Raw genomic sequence first — 17,138 nt, forward strand, 5'->3', positions numbered from 1 at the left:
CCCCCCCCGCGCCTTGCTCCCCTCGCCGCCGCCGACGCCCCTCCCCTGCTCCCGCGTCGTCGCCATTGCCGCCGCCTTGCTCCCTGATCCCGCGTCATCTCCGCCGCCGCCTCCGCCGCCGCGTCGCCAGTCCTCTCCCACCTCGCCCCGTCGATCTCCTCCCCACCTGTCGGCCCGGCGGCACCGGCCTCCCTAGAGCAAAGAAGAGTCAGAGAGAGAAGAGGAAGGGAGAGGAGAAAAAAAAGGAGCGTGGGTCCCATGCTGACTCAGTGGCCACGTAGGATAAAACCGGGATTAAAACCACCGAGGGACCTACTGTGACCGGTTTTATATAGTTAAGGGATCTCGTATATCTGATTTTACGGATCGAGGATATTTTTTTAATCCCAATGACAAGCTGAGGGACCTTCGGTGTACTTTTTCCTCGCACAAACGCATGCAGTATCGCGTTGCAACTTGCAACAAGTTGCATTGCACACATGCCGAATTGCCGACCTCGATAATCGCTTTCGTTGTTTCTCCCTGTCTGGATCTTCTGCTGGTTAATAACACGTCGCCTGCACCACATGCTGCCCGGATCGATGAGATGTGGAGTATATATATGGGTGTGTTTAGTTCATGCTAAAATTGGTTGAAATAAAACAATATGATGAAAAAGTTGGAAGTTTATGTGTGTAGAAAAGTTTCGATGTGATAGAAAAGTTAGATGTTTAAAGAAAAAGTTTAGAACTAAACTTGGCCTATATGTATGGTCCATATATACTCTCCAATCTCCGCATAGAATCTTTGCAAATTGCAAGCGCACAGTTGTGTATACCCCAAGTTTAATTTAAACTTCATATATCAACAAGCGATCGACCGATCTATATATCTCTCTCTACGTCGCGAGACGGACAAAAAGTAAAGCAGAGACCAGGAAACGTGTAGGCTCCATACGTAGCTTTCTGGTAGAGCTAGCAACAACTAGGCTCCAAGACTAGTCTACTCCATATGCATGCGAGATAAGCACGCTGATGTACATGCCAAACAGCTAACCGTTAAGAACTGATTGGCTATAGCTCTGGCTTGCAAGTCAAGTGGCATATACTCTATGTATATGCTAGCTAGTACAAGAACCTCATAGATGACGGTTGGAAACTAGTCATAGATACTGATTCTTCATTCAACATCAATTTATTGACACCTTTGCTTCTAGCCATAGGTGTCGATTCTAGAAGCAGCAACTATAATATTCAATGAATCAAACAAAATGTCGGATGGAGCCGCCGTCACCATAATCAACTTCATCCACAAATCATCACAGAATCTCAATTTCATTCACAAATCATCACACAATCTATTTCATCCAAATCAAACTCATCACAGAATCAATTTCATCCAAAAAAAAAAGTTGCAGAATTTACATCACCAACACTTAGACTCACAAATGTCATCAAGAACATCAAACAGGACTTCATCTTACCGTGAAGATGAAGAGGGATAGCTGGAGATCGTCCTTGCCCTGCTGCCCCTGCCGTGGAGCAGCCCGCACTCATTGTGGTGGAGAGATGACGTGATTTTTATTGCGGTATGGGGGCGCTAGCTCAGCTCGGCTTGGGTGCTAGGTTTTTAAAAATCGACACCTATAATTTATTATATTTGTCTTTAAAAAATTTATCAGTACCATATATGCTGTTTTTTAATCTAAAATCAACACCTATAATATAAGTATAGGTCTTGATTTTTTTAAAAACCTAGTATCCATTCTATAGGTGTTGGGTTTTATCTAGATTTTTCATCTTATAGAAGAGGAAAACGGTAATAAGTGTCGTTCCTATGAGCCAATATCTATGAGGTGTTTTATAGTGGTTATACACACTCATGTACATCTTTGACAAGTGCTATATACTGTACATGCGTGGGCATGCCGCATACATACTGTATATGCTGGCCTAATTAGCTGCTGCATAATGTATTTTTTTAAAATAACCACACAAGGAAGCTGCTGCATACTGTGGTACATGCATGTGTGTGTATTGAGAGCATCCACAACGAATAATTTGATCAAGGGTCCTAAGCTCTACCACAGTGTATGATATCTCTCTTACATCACCTTGGAATATTAACTAAAAAAACTAGAACATCTTCTCTCAAAATTGCTATCTATTGCATTGATTGTTATCTCTGTATGGACCCCAAAAATGCCCTTAGCTTGCTACTCGGAGCGGGGCGTGAGACCATTTATTCTCTTTCCTTTGTGCTAGTGCCGATGTAAAAGATCCATGCAATGGATAGAGCTAGCTAGCATGCAAGTATTTTTTTTTAATCACCTGTGTTCGAACTCTCTTTGCGCACACGAACAAGTATTTTTTTTAATCACCTGTGTTCGAACTCTCTTTGCAAGTCGATTTTTTTATCTGACACAATCTAATCGATTCTCACAATGTGCACTGTTCAGTTTCTTTCCTCTAAAATCGATTCCAGCCTCACACTGGAGGTGCTCTGACGGCGGCGGTCGAATTGTAGACCTCGCGTGCGCGTGCTAGCTTAGCTTCAAGTTGCACACGTACGTACATATACGGGAGCTTTGAGCTGGACGACGACGTCCATCGAACACGATATATCACTCAGCTCCAATCTTATTGGAGAGATCGATCACCGTCTCTCAACTTAGATATATACGACAATAATTTGATTTATGACCGACAATAATGACCTGAATTTGCACACGTACGTACACCTACGCTACTACAGTTACCACCACCCGATGCTGATGCGTATAATTAATCTAGCTATAAGCCAAAACCGTTTGACCAAAAGGTGCATGCATGGGAGGCATATTCATCTTGATCAATTCCTCGACGTACGTATATATCTTCTTTCGATTTGGACAACGCAATCACATCGCCTCCACACACACACCACAGAAGTGAGCCCAACCATTGATTCAGTTAATGAAGATCCGGCTGCCTCTGTCAACTAAAAGTTACTGAAAATCTCAACGGGAGAACTTGACCTCTCATCTAATATTCAGTTTTCTAGCTCCGAACTCAAACTGTCAACGGCCAGTTTTCTAAAGATCAAATCGACACATGCACAAAACCTTCTTTTGATTTCAACAAAGTGCCATCAAACCCTTCCCATACACACTAGAAGTGAAATGAGCACAACTATGAATTTATTTAGCTAGTGATCAGGCTCAACAACCTGTAGCGGACACATGATTTTAGTGATTGAGGTACAGAGTTACTAAATCATCATCCGATGGAAAAAAAATGACGTGCTAATATGTATTATCACTGTAATTAAAAATCATTAGTATAGAAAAAATATAAATGGCTAAGATGAAATTGTAACATTCTTGAAAAGAGGAACGTATCCTATGTACACAAGCATCCCGTGCACACTCCATGCACACCAACTAACAAATATTATAGAAAATTATAGAAAAAATTGAACACATACTTCCAATAGTATTATATCTACGTGTGAAATCTTATGTTCAAATTCATCGTATTTTAACTGTAACAAAAAAAGGGCAAAATTATGACATCTTTTTACCCTTAAAACTGTCAAATTTTTAAACTTTTTTTATTACGGTTAAAATATAATGAATTTGAATATAAGACTTTTGTAGATATGTGTAATGTTGTTATGAGTACATGTCTAATTTTTTTGTAGAATTTTTTATGATATATTGCTAGTTGGTGTGCACGGAGTGTGCACAATAAACTTATGTGCATAGGATACGTTCCCCTTGAAAAGGATGATTATATGCTTAAGAATGTTTGTTTTGACCTAGCTAATTGTATATGCATGCACATATTAAATCACATTTGTTTGCCAAAAAAGTTGGGGGTACGACTGTAGGGTATACCCCTGTCAGCAACAACAACTTTCACAATGCTGTGATGGCCTAAAAGTTAGTACTGAAAATGGTACTGATCATCTGCATCACGACCTTCCTATAGCGTTGCTTGAAGGTTTATTTTGTACCTTTTTTTCTCAGACGGTGTGTCCTCTTGCAGCAACGACCTAGCCACCACAAGATGTTGGGTTGACGGGCCTTGCGGTGGAGAGCGGATCTATTATTCCTTCTCGCCCACTCTCTCCCTCTAACCTAAAGACATGGATGAGGTTGAGTATGTTTGGTTGTCGTGACCCTGTCTGGTTTTTGATAGGTGCTTGTGTTGAAGCTGGTTGCACGCAACTTGTGTTCTTTTCCCGATTATAGCCTTTAAAGTCTATGATTTTGTTTCTTTTCCTTGGTATATTAATATAATTAAAACCTCATACTATATTATGCGGTTCGTTTAAAAGAGGTTACAGAATATTAGAAGACCTTATGCTAGTTAGAGCTCACTAATTATTAATTTCAAATTTTAGAGTTAAATTAATAGAATGCTAAATTGAGTCCAAAACAGCTACAACTCCTTATTTGTTTAACTTCGAACTTTAGAAAAACTAAATATAAAGAAGTCCATTCTCCCATATATGGCCTGATTTATTTAACATGAATTCTCGATATAATCTACAACCATGGTGATCCAACTAAGCAATGGTCAGATCTTTCTGCTTCTGCTTAGTGTATGAGTTCTCTTATACTGCTTAATTAGTACCTCGTTATAATTTGTACACATCCCGTTCTCAGGGTTAAAATCGCTGAATTAAAGTGGATTTTGAAGGTTTTGCTAGGTACCAAGTAGGTGATCACTTGTCGAAAGCAACATAAATATATTCCATCCATTTTAAAATGTTTGACACTGTTTACTTTTTAGTACGTGTTTGACTATTCGTCTTATTCAAAAAATTTAAGTAATTATTTATTATTTTTATATCATTTGATTTATTGTTAAATATACTTTCATGTACACATATAGTTTTACATATTTCACAAATTTTTTTAATAAGACGAACGGTCAAATATGTACTAAAAAGTCAACGGTGTTAAACATTTTGAAACAGAGGGAGTATAACACTTCATATTCTTCAACAAACGACGACGGTAATATTAATTACAACATTGCAATACATACGTATATGTTTCTTAATTAGATATATGCACGTCATGCGTACACAAATATATATATAGCAGCACGTAATGCGACGGTACAAACTAAAGCGGTGCAGGGTAATCGACCATTAGGTCCATTAATTATACTGCCACGTATCGATTAATTTGGGGACTAGCAAATCCGTTAATTTGTGCTTAAATTGCCACAGATGTTGATCTAGACGACGGAGAAGGCCGATGGGACGATGCTAATGATGTTGCCGAGGACGCCACTGATGATCTGCCCGATGATGCCGGTGATGCCGCCGATGAGGCCGCCCAGGCCGCCGAGGGCGCCGCCGCCACCGGCGCCGCCGTCGCCGAGGAGCTGCACCGGCGCCGCCAGCGTCCCGGCGACGCCGGCGAGCGACGCGTCGCACGCGGCCAGCGGGGTGGTGACGACCACGCGGCACCTGTCGTTGAGCAGCGGCGTGAGCGTCGCCGCGGTGAGCTTCCCCAGGTTGATGGCGAACGCGCCGCTGCCGTCCGCCGTCGCGCCGGCCACCGCCCTGCCCCCGCACTCCAGCTGCACGGCGGCGTCTGGCCGTACGAACGTCGTCGTAGCAAGAAAATCAACAATCAATTAACCGATCAGTTTATCCATATTTGCAAAACTAATTGATAGCTAGCCTTATCGATCGGTCAGGATTACATATACTACCTCCGTTTCAGATTATTTAAGGTTACAAAACGTTTTGATTTTGATTAAAGTCAAAAATAATTCAAGTTTAATTAAGTTTATAGAAAATAATAACAATATTTTAATCCAAGACAAATTTATTATAAAAATATATACAATTATTGATTTAATAAAACTAATTTAGTATTATAAATATTACTATATATATTCCTATATACTTAAGTTTTAGACTCAAAGTAGTTGATAAATTCATGCAAGAGATTATAAATATGAGAGAGATTTTACTGGGGAATCCCGGAACGGACGCCGCGTTGATGGAGCTCCCGGCGCTGCACGGGACTACGCCGGTGACGAGGCCCATGACGGCGCCGCCACTACTAGCCTCCGCGGCGTGCGGCGAGATGCCGACGGCGACGAGGAGGGCAGCGGCGAGGAGAAGGCTCCTGATCAACGACGACGACGACTTTGCCATTTCTACCGGAGCTAGCGAGCTAGCTAGCTATACTAGCGTACGAGAGCTACCGAGGCTGCTGCTATAGCTAGCTCGATCAGATCAAGCGCTCAGTGTTGTGCTGCGTGCCTCATGCCGCTGCATCGATGGCTCTATTTATAGGCGTCGCAGTGGCCGGGGACCCGGGACGTGGCTGGCCAACAATTTGTTGCTGTTAAAAATGCTGGGAAAATATTCCATAAAAATCATTAAATAAGTAAAAATCCATGAAAAAGTGAAAACCATATTAATTTTTTTCTAAGTTCATGAAAAAATATTAAAGATAGATATAGAGATGAAATACATTGATCACACCGAATCTTAAATCTAAACTCAGCTTCATTTGAGAGAGTAAAAAAAAAGAGATAAGTTTCAGATGAATAGTGTCCTATCATGTTAGGTACCATTCATCTTGAATTTGTCATTTACTCCCAAATAAAGTTGTGTTTGAACTTAATAATAATTTTTTAACGAATTTTTAGAACTTCAAGGTCCTATTAATTTTTTGGATTTGCTATAGTTGCGGCGACAGAATTTTTCTCTAAAACACAATCAATTTTTTTAGCATTAGGATTGCCATGGAGATTCGTGGTCATGAGGCATTAGCCGCACATGCTTTACGGTTTTTCTTGATCCGTGGTCGGTTTCTCTAAACACTTTGCTAGGCACGCATGCTGATTTGATAGATGGATCAAAGTAATGGTTGACACTTCATATTAATTTAGTTACGTACACAGTAATTATATTGTATTTACACTATAATTATATATACTAATTATATGCGTAATTTTGATGGCTTATAATATAAATACATGCTGACTATTTTTTATAAAAAATATGACGACATATATATAGGTAGTCCCATAATTTTCACAGTTTTCTGTTCATTCAATTGTTTTACCAGATACTTCTATATCAAAAAAAATGTTATCTGCAATGATACATGTACATCCAGCTAGCCTCACGGTGCGCGTGCTCCCGGTGTTGTATAGCGGCACACGCTGCTGTCCGCGTCGGATGTGTCATGTGTGCGTGCGGACAAACTCGGCCCATGAAGGGATTCATCTCCACGCAGCTGATCTCGCGGTGATCGTCTCTCCCGGTCCCGGTCGACTTGACGGCCACCGCGGGGTAAGCCAGCCTGCGCGCGGCAGCAACCGGTAGATTCCAAGCTAGAGATTTTTCCGAGCTTTTGTCTGCGAAATGATGATGAATCTAGGCCATTTAACTAAGTTTATTATAGAAAAAATTAACAACATTTATAATACCAAACTAGTTTTCTTAATTTTAAATTGAATATGTTTTGATAATATATTTGTTTTGTATGGAAAATGTTTTGTATATTTTTCTATAATCTTGACTTAAAAAATGCCAAATAATTTGTAATATGAAGAGAAGGGGTAGCTGATTACCAAGAGGGGAAAGCCATGAATCGGCACTACTATGGCTAAGCTTAGTTAACTACATAGGGCGCATGGATTAGTTAGGCCGCGCGTGCGTTCATGTTGATGGCAATTCTCACGGCGTATACGTACGTGCTGATCCGATGGATTGAGGCCGGCCGTTGTCTCGGTTAATGTGCACGCCTAGCAGTGCCAAGAGATGGGAGAAGCCGAGAAGCTACAGTGCCTGTCTTTGTCGGATGTTGTTGTGCCTTTTCTTCCCCCCGTGACCTGTGACCATGCTGGCTTAATTGGTTTGTTCTTTCCCGGAAATGGATTTTTAGCTTTGTTTAGTTTGGGGGTCAAATTTTACCTCAACAAAATTAATTTTGGTAGCGGTACAATCTTGGTAAGTATTGGTGCCACCAAATTTGGTGGTGCAGAATTTGAACTAATGTGAGTAAAAATTAAGCGCAAACTAAATATTTAGATGATACTATTGGTGTTGTCAAAATGTTGGTAGCTAGGGTAAAAATCGACTTCAATTCCTAAGGGTGTATTTGAGGAGAAGGGGATTGAGGAGATTGTGAATATACGCAAAACGAGGTGAGCCATTAGCACATAATTAATTGAGTATTAACTATTTTAAACTTCAAAAATGGATTAATATGATTTTTTAAAGCAAATTTTCTATAGAACTTTTTTTGCAAAAAAAAACCGTTTAGTAATTCGGAAAGCGTGCGCGCGAAAAATGAAACAATCTTTCTCTCTTTCTCCTACGCTCGAACACAGCCTAAGTGAACACATACTCCCTCCTGGGGATTTATCAAAATAAAAACATACAAGCACCCATGTGTAGAGCAACCTAGACGAGCAGGTTCAAAACCCTAACCAACTAAGTTACGCTCATCTTACAAATAAATCACTCCATAAATATATATATATATATATATATAATATTATTTTGATTTATAAAAGGTCGACGAGCTTAATTTATTAGTTGTAAGGACTTTTTACATTAAAAATATATTAGTACCCGATGTAGGGACGTATTTTTTCCTACATATCACTACTACACAAACTCTTTTTCTATACGAGACCTCATGATTTTACGAATGGACCATAACTTACCGCGTCTGGAAAAATCAAGCGATACTTTCGCATACGGTTTCTTAAGATGCCCATATGGAAAAATCGATTTTTCCATGCGGGCCTCTTAAGAGGTCCGCACGAAAAAAAAGAGCTCATTTTTGCATTAAAAAAAATTAAAACTAGTTTATCTAACTCATATAAACTTCAAATTAGATAATTCTTTTTTCCTAAGTGTTTCTAAAATCATGTTGTATCATGTTATTGTGTTCTTACTCCTATTATTTTGGCCATTTTTTCTTGTGGCTTTGTTTTATCAATTAAAAATTTGAATTTCAAAACTTCAAATAATATTTTGAAGCAGTAAATAATTTCAGCTGAAAAAGTCATGAACATAATAGTTGTAGAACTCATCAAGACATAAAACTTTTATTTTGGTCATTTCTTCATCCGACAAAGTGATATTAACATTGTTCATAAAATTTACATATCTCTTTTATGGTTTATAAAACCATATGAGAGTGTCAGGGTTATGGATACCACATACCTAATAGTAGTTGACTAAATCTCGGCAGGACCCACCACATACCATGTCTTGTACGGATACAACCTTCGGATATAGGAGGAGTTCTGCATAAGGAAGGATGAATGGAGTTCTACATGGAAACGACAAGGACTACTCAGATTGTATCCATATTGGTTTCCCTAGTTCTACTTGGACAAGGGGATACCTATGGGTATAAATACAAGGCCCCCTAGGAGAAGAGGGGACACAAAACAATAGATCAAGACACAAGATCAACATACAAGCCAACATGCGCCAAGACAAGACGTCGGATATCGACTTCAGAGATAAGCATGGCTAGTCCCCTACGGTGTCTATGGATACTGTCAGGAGAGACATAGCGATGTCTTCGATCTCGCCGGATGTGGATTCGAGGAGGAAGGCTACCCTGTTGTCGACTATGAGTCAGCACTTCAGACCGCCAAGTCGACAATAGTTAGATAGGCTGCCCCAAATATTGTACTGGTGTGATTATGGTGAATAAGAGCAACGACCGGCTTCGGTCAACAGGAGTAGGGTTATTACTTGACAATTCAGGGGCCCGAACCTGTATAAAAATACTATGCAAATACCGGAATCGCGACATCAAACGTCGACGGAGAGATATGTAAATTTTGTGAACAATATTACTATCACTTTGTCGGATGAATAAATGAACAAAATAAAAATTATAGATCTTGATAAGTTATACAACTTTGTTGTTGATGACTTTTTCAGTTGAAACCATTTAGTACTTGAAAATGTTGTTTGAAGTTGTTATATTTTGAAATTCAAATTCAAACCGTTGAAACAAAGTCATATAGAAAAATGACCAAAACAAAAGTTGTAGATCTTGATGTGTTATACAACTTTGTTTTAACAATTTTCCAATTGAATTCATTTACTACCCGAAAAATTACTTGAATTTATTATATTCTAAAATTCAAATTTTATATAGTACAATCAAACTCGGATGGAGACATAGCCAAAAGAAAATTGTTAGATTTTAATAAGTTCTACAACTTTGTTTTTGACAACTTTTTCACATGAGTTCATTTAGTATCATAAAATTCAATTCGAAATTCTCATATTTCCAAATTAGTTTTTTTCCCTCCTCATCCCCCTCATCCCTTCAAATTTTTTCATCTCCTCTTCTCTCTCTTCCATCTCCTGATATTTTCTCATCTCCTCAGTCTTCCTCTCTCTTTGTAAGTTTCTCTTCTCTCCTCTCCTCTCCTCACTCTCTTTCTCTCCTCTCCAGTCCTCTCCTCCGAGGGGCGACGGGCGACAGCCAAGAGCTGGAGCGGCGGGGGCGGCTCGGCCGCCTAGAGCGGCGCTGCCCCATGCAGATCCAGCGCCGAGGGCCCTCCCTCGCACGAATTCGGTGTTAGCGACGACGGCGGACGATGGATGGCGGCGCTGGCGACAACGATAGGTGGTGGGGCAACCGACGTGGGGGCGACGGATCCAACCCCGGCGATGACTGCGGACGACAGGGACGATGGATTCGGTGCCGGCGACGACGGTGGGCGGCTAGGGCGACCGATCCGGCGCCGGCGATGACTGCGGACAGCTAGGGTGACGGATCCAGCCCCGACGATGAGTGCGGGCGGTGGGGGCGGACGATCTGACGTCAGTGACAACTACAGGAGGTGGGGGGGTGGCAGATTTGACGCTCCGACGGCGTGAAGCGGGCTCGGGCAGCGGCGGCGGGCTAGGGTTTGGGGAGATTTTTTGGTTTTTATTTTTTTTGTTAGCTGAATTTGTTTTCGCATGCGGCTGGTATAAGCTACCGCATGCGAAAATCGTGATTTTTGCATACCTTTTGGCGCATGCGGTTGGCACAACAATATGCAAAAATCCTTTTCATCCGTTTGCGAAAATGGTTTTCGTAGTAGTGTATCTAGCTACTACATATGTGTGTAATTGCTTTTTTTGAAGTATGACAAAACTAGACTAGTCATCTGCATTAGAGGTGCTTTTTTCGTGTCTCTTAATTAGGATGGCCCTGTCGTGTTTTATATCATCTACATAGTAGTGATTTTTATTAGAGAAAGGTATTTTTACCCGGCTTCCTCAAACAATCCAATCTAAAATTCTTTATATCATCTACATAGTTGTGATTTCTTTTACCGAAAGGTATTTTTATCCGGCCTACTGAAATAACCCAATCTGAAATTCGTCTCTCTTAGGATGGCCTTGTCGTGTTTTATATCGTCTAAATAGTTGCATTAGACGTGCTTTAATATGATTTCATGTTTCTTAATTAGTTCTTTTCTCTGTCTCTTAATTAGGATGGCCCTGTCTTTTATAGAAAGGTATTTTTTATCCGGATGGCCCTATCGTGTTTTATATCGTTTAAACATGATTTCATGTCTCTTAATTAGGATGGCCATGTCGTCTAAATATGATTTCATGTCTCTGAATTAGTGCTTTTTTCTGTCTTTTAATTAGGATGGCCCTGTCTTTTATATCGTCTAAATAGTTGTGATTTTTTTTAGATAATGATATTTTTTATCCGACTTCCTCAAACAACCCAATCTAACCCAATCTGAAATAGTTGTGATTATTTTAGAGAAATGTATTTTTTATCTAGTCTCATCAAACAACCCAATCTGAATTTTGCTCCTTTGAATATTTGAACTCATGACGTTGGGGTGCTACTCGGGTCACTGCAATCACTAGGCTATATGCTCTTTCGCTTAATAGGCACGAGAAAAATTTAAAGTTTAAATCTAAATTTTGGAGTTGATTTTGATGTTTTCTTATCATTGTTTGTTATTTAACATTGTCTTTCAAATCGCTAAGAAATTAAACACATAAAAATTTCACCTATAAATTATTTTTGTCGCTAACGTTATGACTCATAATCAGCTGTAGGTAATACGATGGGTGCACACGATGCCAACGTACTAGCAATTTCGAAAGCCACTTAGCTTTGACAAACGAACAACATTAGCATAGTATTAGACAGTACATATGTAGCATAATTTTAGAAGCCCACATGAACTGGTATACATAGAGAAACGACGCATGGCACGATATACAATCTAAAGCAGCAGGGTAATTAATTGACCACGCATTAGTTAGGCCGCCCCGTTGCTATATATAAACACGTATTAATTTAATTTATATGCTTAACTACATATTAATATCATCATAATCCATCGTCCATTTGACACGCCGCCGCCTGGCTGCAGGTTTGTGCGCAGGCGATCGATGATCGATCGATCTAGACGAGGGAGAATGGCAAGGGGATGATGTTGAGGATCTCGCCGAGGAGGCCACTGAGGATCTGCGTGATGAGGGTGATGAGGCCGCCGAGCCCTCCGAGGCCACCGGTGCCGCCGAGGAGCTGCACCGGCGCCGTGAGCGTCCCGGCGACGGCGGCCAGGGACGCGTCGCACGCCGCCAGCGGGGTGGTCACCACCACCTTGCACTGGTTCCCGGCCATGGCCATGAGCATCGTCGCGTTGAGCGCGCCCATGTTGATGGTGAACGCCCCCGTGCCGTCCGCCGTCGCGCCGCCCACCACCCTGCCGCCGCACACCATCTGCACGCCGGCGTCTGGGCGCCGCGGAGCGCGCAATGCAAAAGAAGTTAATTAACAAACAAGCAGCAATCATGTAACCGAAATTAAGGCAGGCATGGAGACACTGCTCTTACCGGGGAACGCGGGGACCGACGCGGCGTTGATGGAGCTCCCGGCGCTGCACGGGACTACGCCGGTGACGAGGCCCGTGACAGCCCTACCCGCCGCGGCCTCGGAGCCGTGCGGCGCGACGATGCCGACCGCGGTGGCGGCCACGACGAGGACGAGGAGAAGGTTCTTGGACGTCGGCGCTGCCATTGCTAGCTGTGATCGATCGAGATCGAACGAATGCCTATCTCTCTCTCACACACACACGCTCTAGATATCTCTTCTCTGTGAATATACTCTTATCTTGAGCTCACTGAGACTCTGTGTGCTGATGCTGCTGCATGAGCGAAAGCGCTCCATTTATAGGCGCGCGCACGCGCGCAGGCTCCGATCTTATTTTTTTTTTCCAAAAAATAAACTCACAGTACCGCGCGTGGCGAAGCGAGCTATCACGCTATTGGGGACTAGGGGCGTAAGCATGTAGACCCGTAAATTCACTTATAGGCCATGTTTAGTTTTTCCCCTATTCTAACTTTCAATCATATTATATCACATCAATAACTTTTCTAAACACAGACTTTTAACTTTTTTTTTCAAACTTCCAACTTTCTTCGAACATTCAACTTTTTTCTAGAGCTAAACACACACCAATAATCGTGTAACCCCGCGATTACGCGATTCACGGGCCTGTACGCTTGCACCATTACGCGCTAGGCTTCGCGCGGCCGTGCCCCGTGCGCGCGCGCGTGCTCGCAGTGATCAAGCGGGACACGCCGCCGTCGTCCGCGTCGGACAATCTGACCGGCCTTGCCATGCGAGAGCGAGAATGGTCCAGAATGCAGTAGCTAGCCCAGTACTGCATCCCCGCACGCAGCTAGCGAGAATCGCGATCAAGTTGACGGACCGACATGCAGAGCGCGGGCCTGGTAGTGGTGGCAGCTATCGTGCATCCTGTGCATCACGCAGTAGATGCCAAAGAAGAGTTTTTTGAGCGAGACGATCGAGAGATTATGATATCATCATTGCCAAATGATGATCGATGATGAACAGCAACCAAGTGATCAATTAGTGGATGGCGCCATCGATCGGGATCAAGTGTTACGGTTTGATTTTACTTATTACTACTCTGATTCTTAACCTAAATATGATCACCTCTACTTATAACACGGAAATTATTTGTTCATTTGATTCAAACTCTATTATGTAGTACCTATCATACAAAAAAAAAATCAATTATCGACCGTGAATCGATAAAAAATCAATTGTTGTTAGTTTTGCGTGTAGAGTGCTGTAGAGAGGCTAGTAGTACTTGGCTGGCTAGCTTGTGGAAGGTTGCGCGCGCGTGCGAAGAGGCGCTGGCAACTCGCGGCCGGCGTGCTCCGATCCATCGACGCCTAGCTAGCAGCGCAAGAGGATGGGAGAGAGCTACGGAGACGTGTGTCCTTGTCGAGTTATTCACCAACGCCATGCTCTCTTGTTAACCACCTTTTCAACTACGGAGATGCCGCTGAAAAAGAGGAGAGGGGACCGAAATCTCCAAAAGCGTTAGCAATGATGAGGGGAATAATGTGCATCGTCCGTTACCCCCCTTGATCACAAAACCCGCATAGAAAGAGTAACTGCGTATACATGAATACAGTGTTGTCTTTTCTTTTTCAGCAAACAACATCATTAGCATGAAAATAAAGGGAACAATTGTGCAAATTCCTAACCTCTCCAACCTGCTTTCATGATTCATGTACTGGTGATTCGTGCAAATTCATTTTTCTCCATGTCCCCCGACAATGGCTCTATGAGTGGTTGAGTGTATAATTGAACTCTCCTTCTATTTCTATTTATTGACGTGCAATCATTTTGAACGTTAGCCAAAAAAAAAACAGTCATTAACATATGGGACCAGACTAGATCTACATGTCAAGAATAGTAGGGAGATAACTAGTGAGGGAGCTTCATTACATGTGGGGCCCACATGTCATGGCCGAAGGGGAGAAGATGGGAGGAAGAAGAAAGCGGGAGAGAGGATGACATGTGGGCCCTACAATTTTTTATGTGTGTGAATGACAAACGGGTCCCACATATATGTTTTTAATTGAAATGCCACCTAAGCGCCACGTCAACACCACAGACTAGGTCAACATCGCCACGTCAGTGAAACCGCCCTCCAAAACCGCTAAGGGAGTCAAATTGCACCAGTTTCAATAGTTTGGGGGTCGAGATATTCGGTTTTGTGGTTTAGGGTCATAGATTAGATTCGGGTCACTATTTAAAGGGAGTCAAAGTGAACTTATTCCGTGTCAAAAACAAGAACACTCGTGGGCCACAGTTCTGCGCCCTTTCGAATGAAATTGCGCGCAAGTATGGGTTGAAACCACTCCCACTCATGGGCTGAATTTCCGCGCATGTATAGGCTGAAAGGAATAAGTTCACCAGAGATCCCTCAATTTAACAGCGAGATTTTTCGTGGTCCCTTAACCACAAAACCAGAAATGTCTACCCCTAAACTTACTCAAACCGTTCACCAGAGGTCCCTCGGCAGTATTTTTGCCCGGTTTTGCTAACGTGGCATCCTAGTCAGCAAAAAAAAAATAAAAAAAGTACGTGGGGCCCACATGTCAGCTGCACATATTTTTCTTCTCTTTTCTTCTCCCTCTCTTCTCTTTTCTCTACTCTCCTCTCTCTTCTCCTTCAGGCTGGCGGCGGGCACAGCCGCGATGGCCGAGCGCGGATGCGGGCGGTCGGCGAGCGCGGTAGCAGAGCGGTGGCGGGCTGTGGGCGGAGCGGACGGCGGGCGAGCCCGGCGGCAGAGCGAAGGCAGCGAAGCGCGGCGCGCGGAGCGGAGGCTACGGGCGGAGCAGCTGCGCGCCGTGGCCGCCGTCGTCGTCGCCATGGGCGAGGCTATACAGCGCGGCCGTTCGGCGGCATCGGCCAGGCGTCGCAGTGGCCGTGCATAGATGGCTCGAAGTGCCGGCTGACGATGCACCCCAGTCGCTCGCGCTCCTCCTGTGCTGCGGCAGCGGCAGTGGTGGCGGCGGCGGCGTCGCTGACCTGATCCCATGGTCCTCCCGGACACCCAGCTCGCGCAAATGCAGCAGGAGCGTGTCCATGCTCGGCGTGCCATCTTCGTCATGGACGGTGGTCGGCGCGGGCGCGGTGATCCTCGTCGTCTTCGCCGACGTCACGGTAGCACTTGACGTCGTAGCTCATACGCATATACACCGGGTACATACGGCTGCATGTACATGCGTCTTCGTACGAGCATATACATGCATGCATGGAGACGGCCAGCTATCGGAAAGTCTTTTTAGCACCTAGGTGCTGCGGCACCTAGACTAGAAACCACACGATGGTTTAAAGATTCGTGCGTCAAATAGTATACAGAGATGTTAGGATCGTATTTTCTTTATTTTGGGCGCACGCTCGAAATACAGCGTTGGCCCACCTGAGGATTCGTATGTGGGTGTGGGCCTGTGGGGTGGGGGGAGGAGACTAATACGTGTGTACGACACCTCCTATTTTCGTCCACATCCTCAGAGTCATCGGGACCGAATCGCCACCCGCCGGCCGCCGCTAGCCGGCCGCATCCCCGTTGCATCTTCCTTTGGCGGAAGCGGCACTCCATCCAGTCTCGCCGAGCCTCCGGCCGAGGACTTCCATCAGGTAGCTCTAGGAATCCCCTCTTCCCCAACCCCCCTGCTGCCCCCATCCCCCATCCCCTTCTCCATATCACCCTCCTTGAGTCATCGTCCTGGACTCCGACGAGCTTCCATCGCCGCACATGGAGGCCCTGCTGCCTGCGGCGGCTGCGCGAAGCCTCCCGTGGCAAGAGTTGCCTCCGCGCACAGACGCCGGCGAGCTATCGCAGGCCAGCAAACAAGTTATACCGCCCCGTTCGCCATTCTTGAGCTTCTTGAAGTGCAGTTCTTCATCCATGCTGTGAGCGGACGCCGGCGAGACGACACGACCTGAGCCGAGGCAACAATACGTTAAGGTCAGCAAAACAATCGATGTTTTCTTCTCCCCTGCCGCACAAGCACGCATTCTTTCGTCGCCGCCACCACGGAAGAACTCCAGGGCTTTCAATTCTTCAGCAAACGGCGAACGATTTTATCCATGGTTGTTTTTTTCCCTACATTTTGCTGGAGGAAAGAAAGAAACCACGCCAGATCTTTTTTTTTTTTGCACATTTTTTTTAGATCAAAGGCTTCACGCCCGGCTTTATTGAGATAAAGGCTTCACATTTTTTTTTGCACATTCTGATCTACTGAAATGATTATTCAATTTCTTTTGCGTGTTTTATATTCTCATTACATGTTTTGGGGGG

General features: G+C 43.6%; 2 protein-coding genes across 2 annotated transcripts; both read right to left on the reverse strand.

Moving 5' to 3' along the window:
• Positions 1 to 4,964: 4,964 nt before the first annotated feature.
• On the reverse strand, positions 4,965 to 6,237 carry LOC127767951 (phylloplanin). Its single transcript, XM_052293440.1, has 2 exons — positions 5,958 to 6,237; positions 4,965 to 5,572 (listed from the first exon to the last, which is right to left on the reverse strand). The coding sequence occupies exons 1-2, from the start codon at positions 6,142 to 6,144 to the stop codon at positions 5,211 to 5,213; spliced, it is 549 nt and encodes a 182-aa protein (XP_052149400.1). The 5' UTR covers positions 6,145 to 6,237; the 3' UTR covers positions 4,965 to 5,210.
• A 5,883-nt stretch (positions 6,238 to 12,120) lies between these two features.
• On the reverse strand, positions 12,121 to 13,135 carry LOC127767952 (phylloplanin-like). The gene is made up of 2 exons (XM_052293441.1): positions 12,844 to 13,135; positions 12,121 to 12,744 (listed from the first exon to the last, which is right to left on the reverse strand). Exons 1-2 carry the CDS (start codon positions 13,025 to 13,027, stop codon positions 12,410 to 12,412), a joined length of 519 nt encoding a protein of 172 aa, XP_052149401.1. The 5' UTR covers positions 13,028 to 13,135; the 3' UTR covers positions 12,121 to 12,409.
• Positions 13,136 to 17,138: the final 4,003 nt, after the last annotated feature.

Source organism: Oryza glaberrima, chromosome 3 (assembly GCF_000147395.1).
Source record: "Oryza glaberrima chromosome 3, OglaRS2, whole genome shotgun sequence".
Classification (NCBI taxonomy): Eukaryota; Viridiplantae; Streptophyta; class Magnoliopsida; order Poales; family Poaceae; genus Oryza; species Oryza glaberrima.

Bases quoted from the DNA above. Each gene is read 5' to 3' on its own strand.
- LOC127767951 (XM_052293440.1), bottom strand. From the start codon at position 6,144: ATGGCAAAGTCGTCGTCGTCGTTGATCAGGAGCCTTCTCCTCGCCGCT. The intron at 5,573-5,957 runs GTAAAATCTCTC...TCGTACGGCCAG, and splicing joins GTCCGTTCCGGGATTCCCCA to ACGCCGCCGTGCAGCTGGAG.
- LOC127767952 (XM_052293441.1), bottom strand. From the start codon at position 13,027: ATGGCAGCGCCGACGTCCAAGAACCTTCTCCTCGTCCTCGTCGTGGCC. The intron at 12,745-12,843 runs GTAAGAGCAGTG...CGCGGCGCCCAG, and splicing joins GTCGGTCCCCGCGTTCCCCG to ACGCCGGCGTGCAGATGGTG.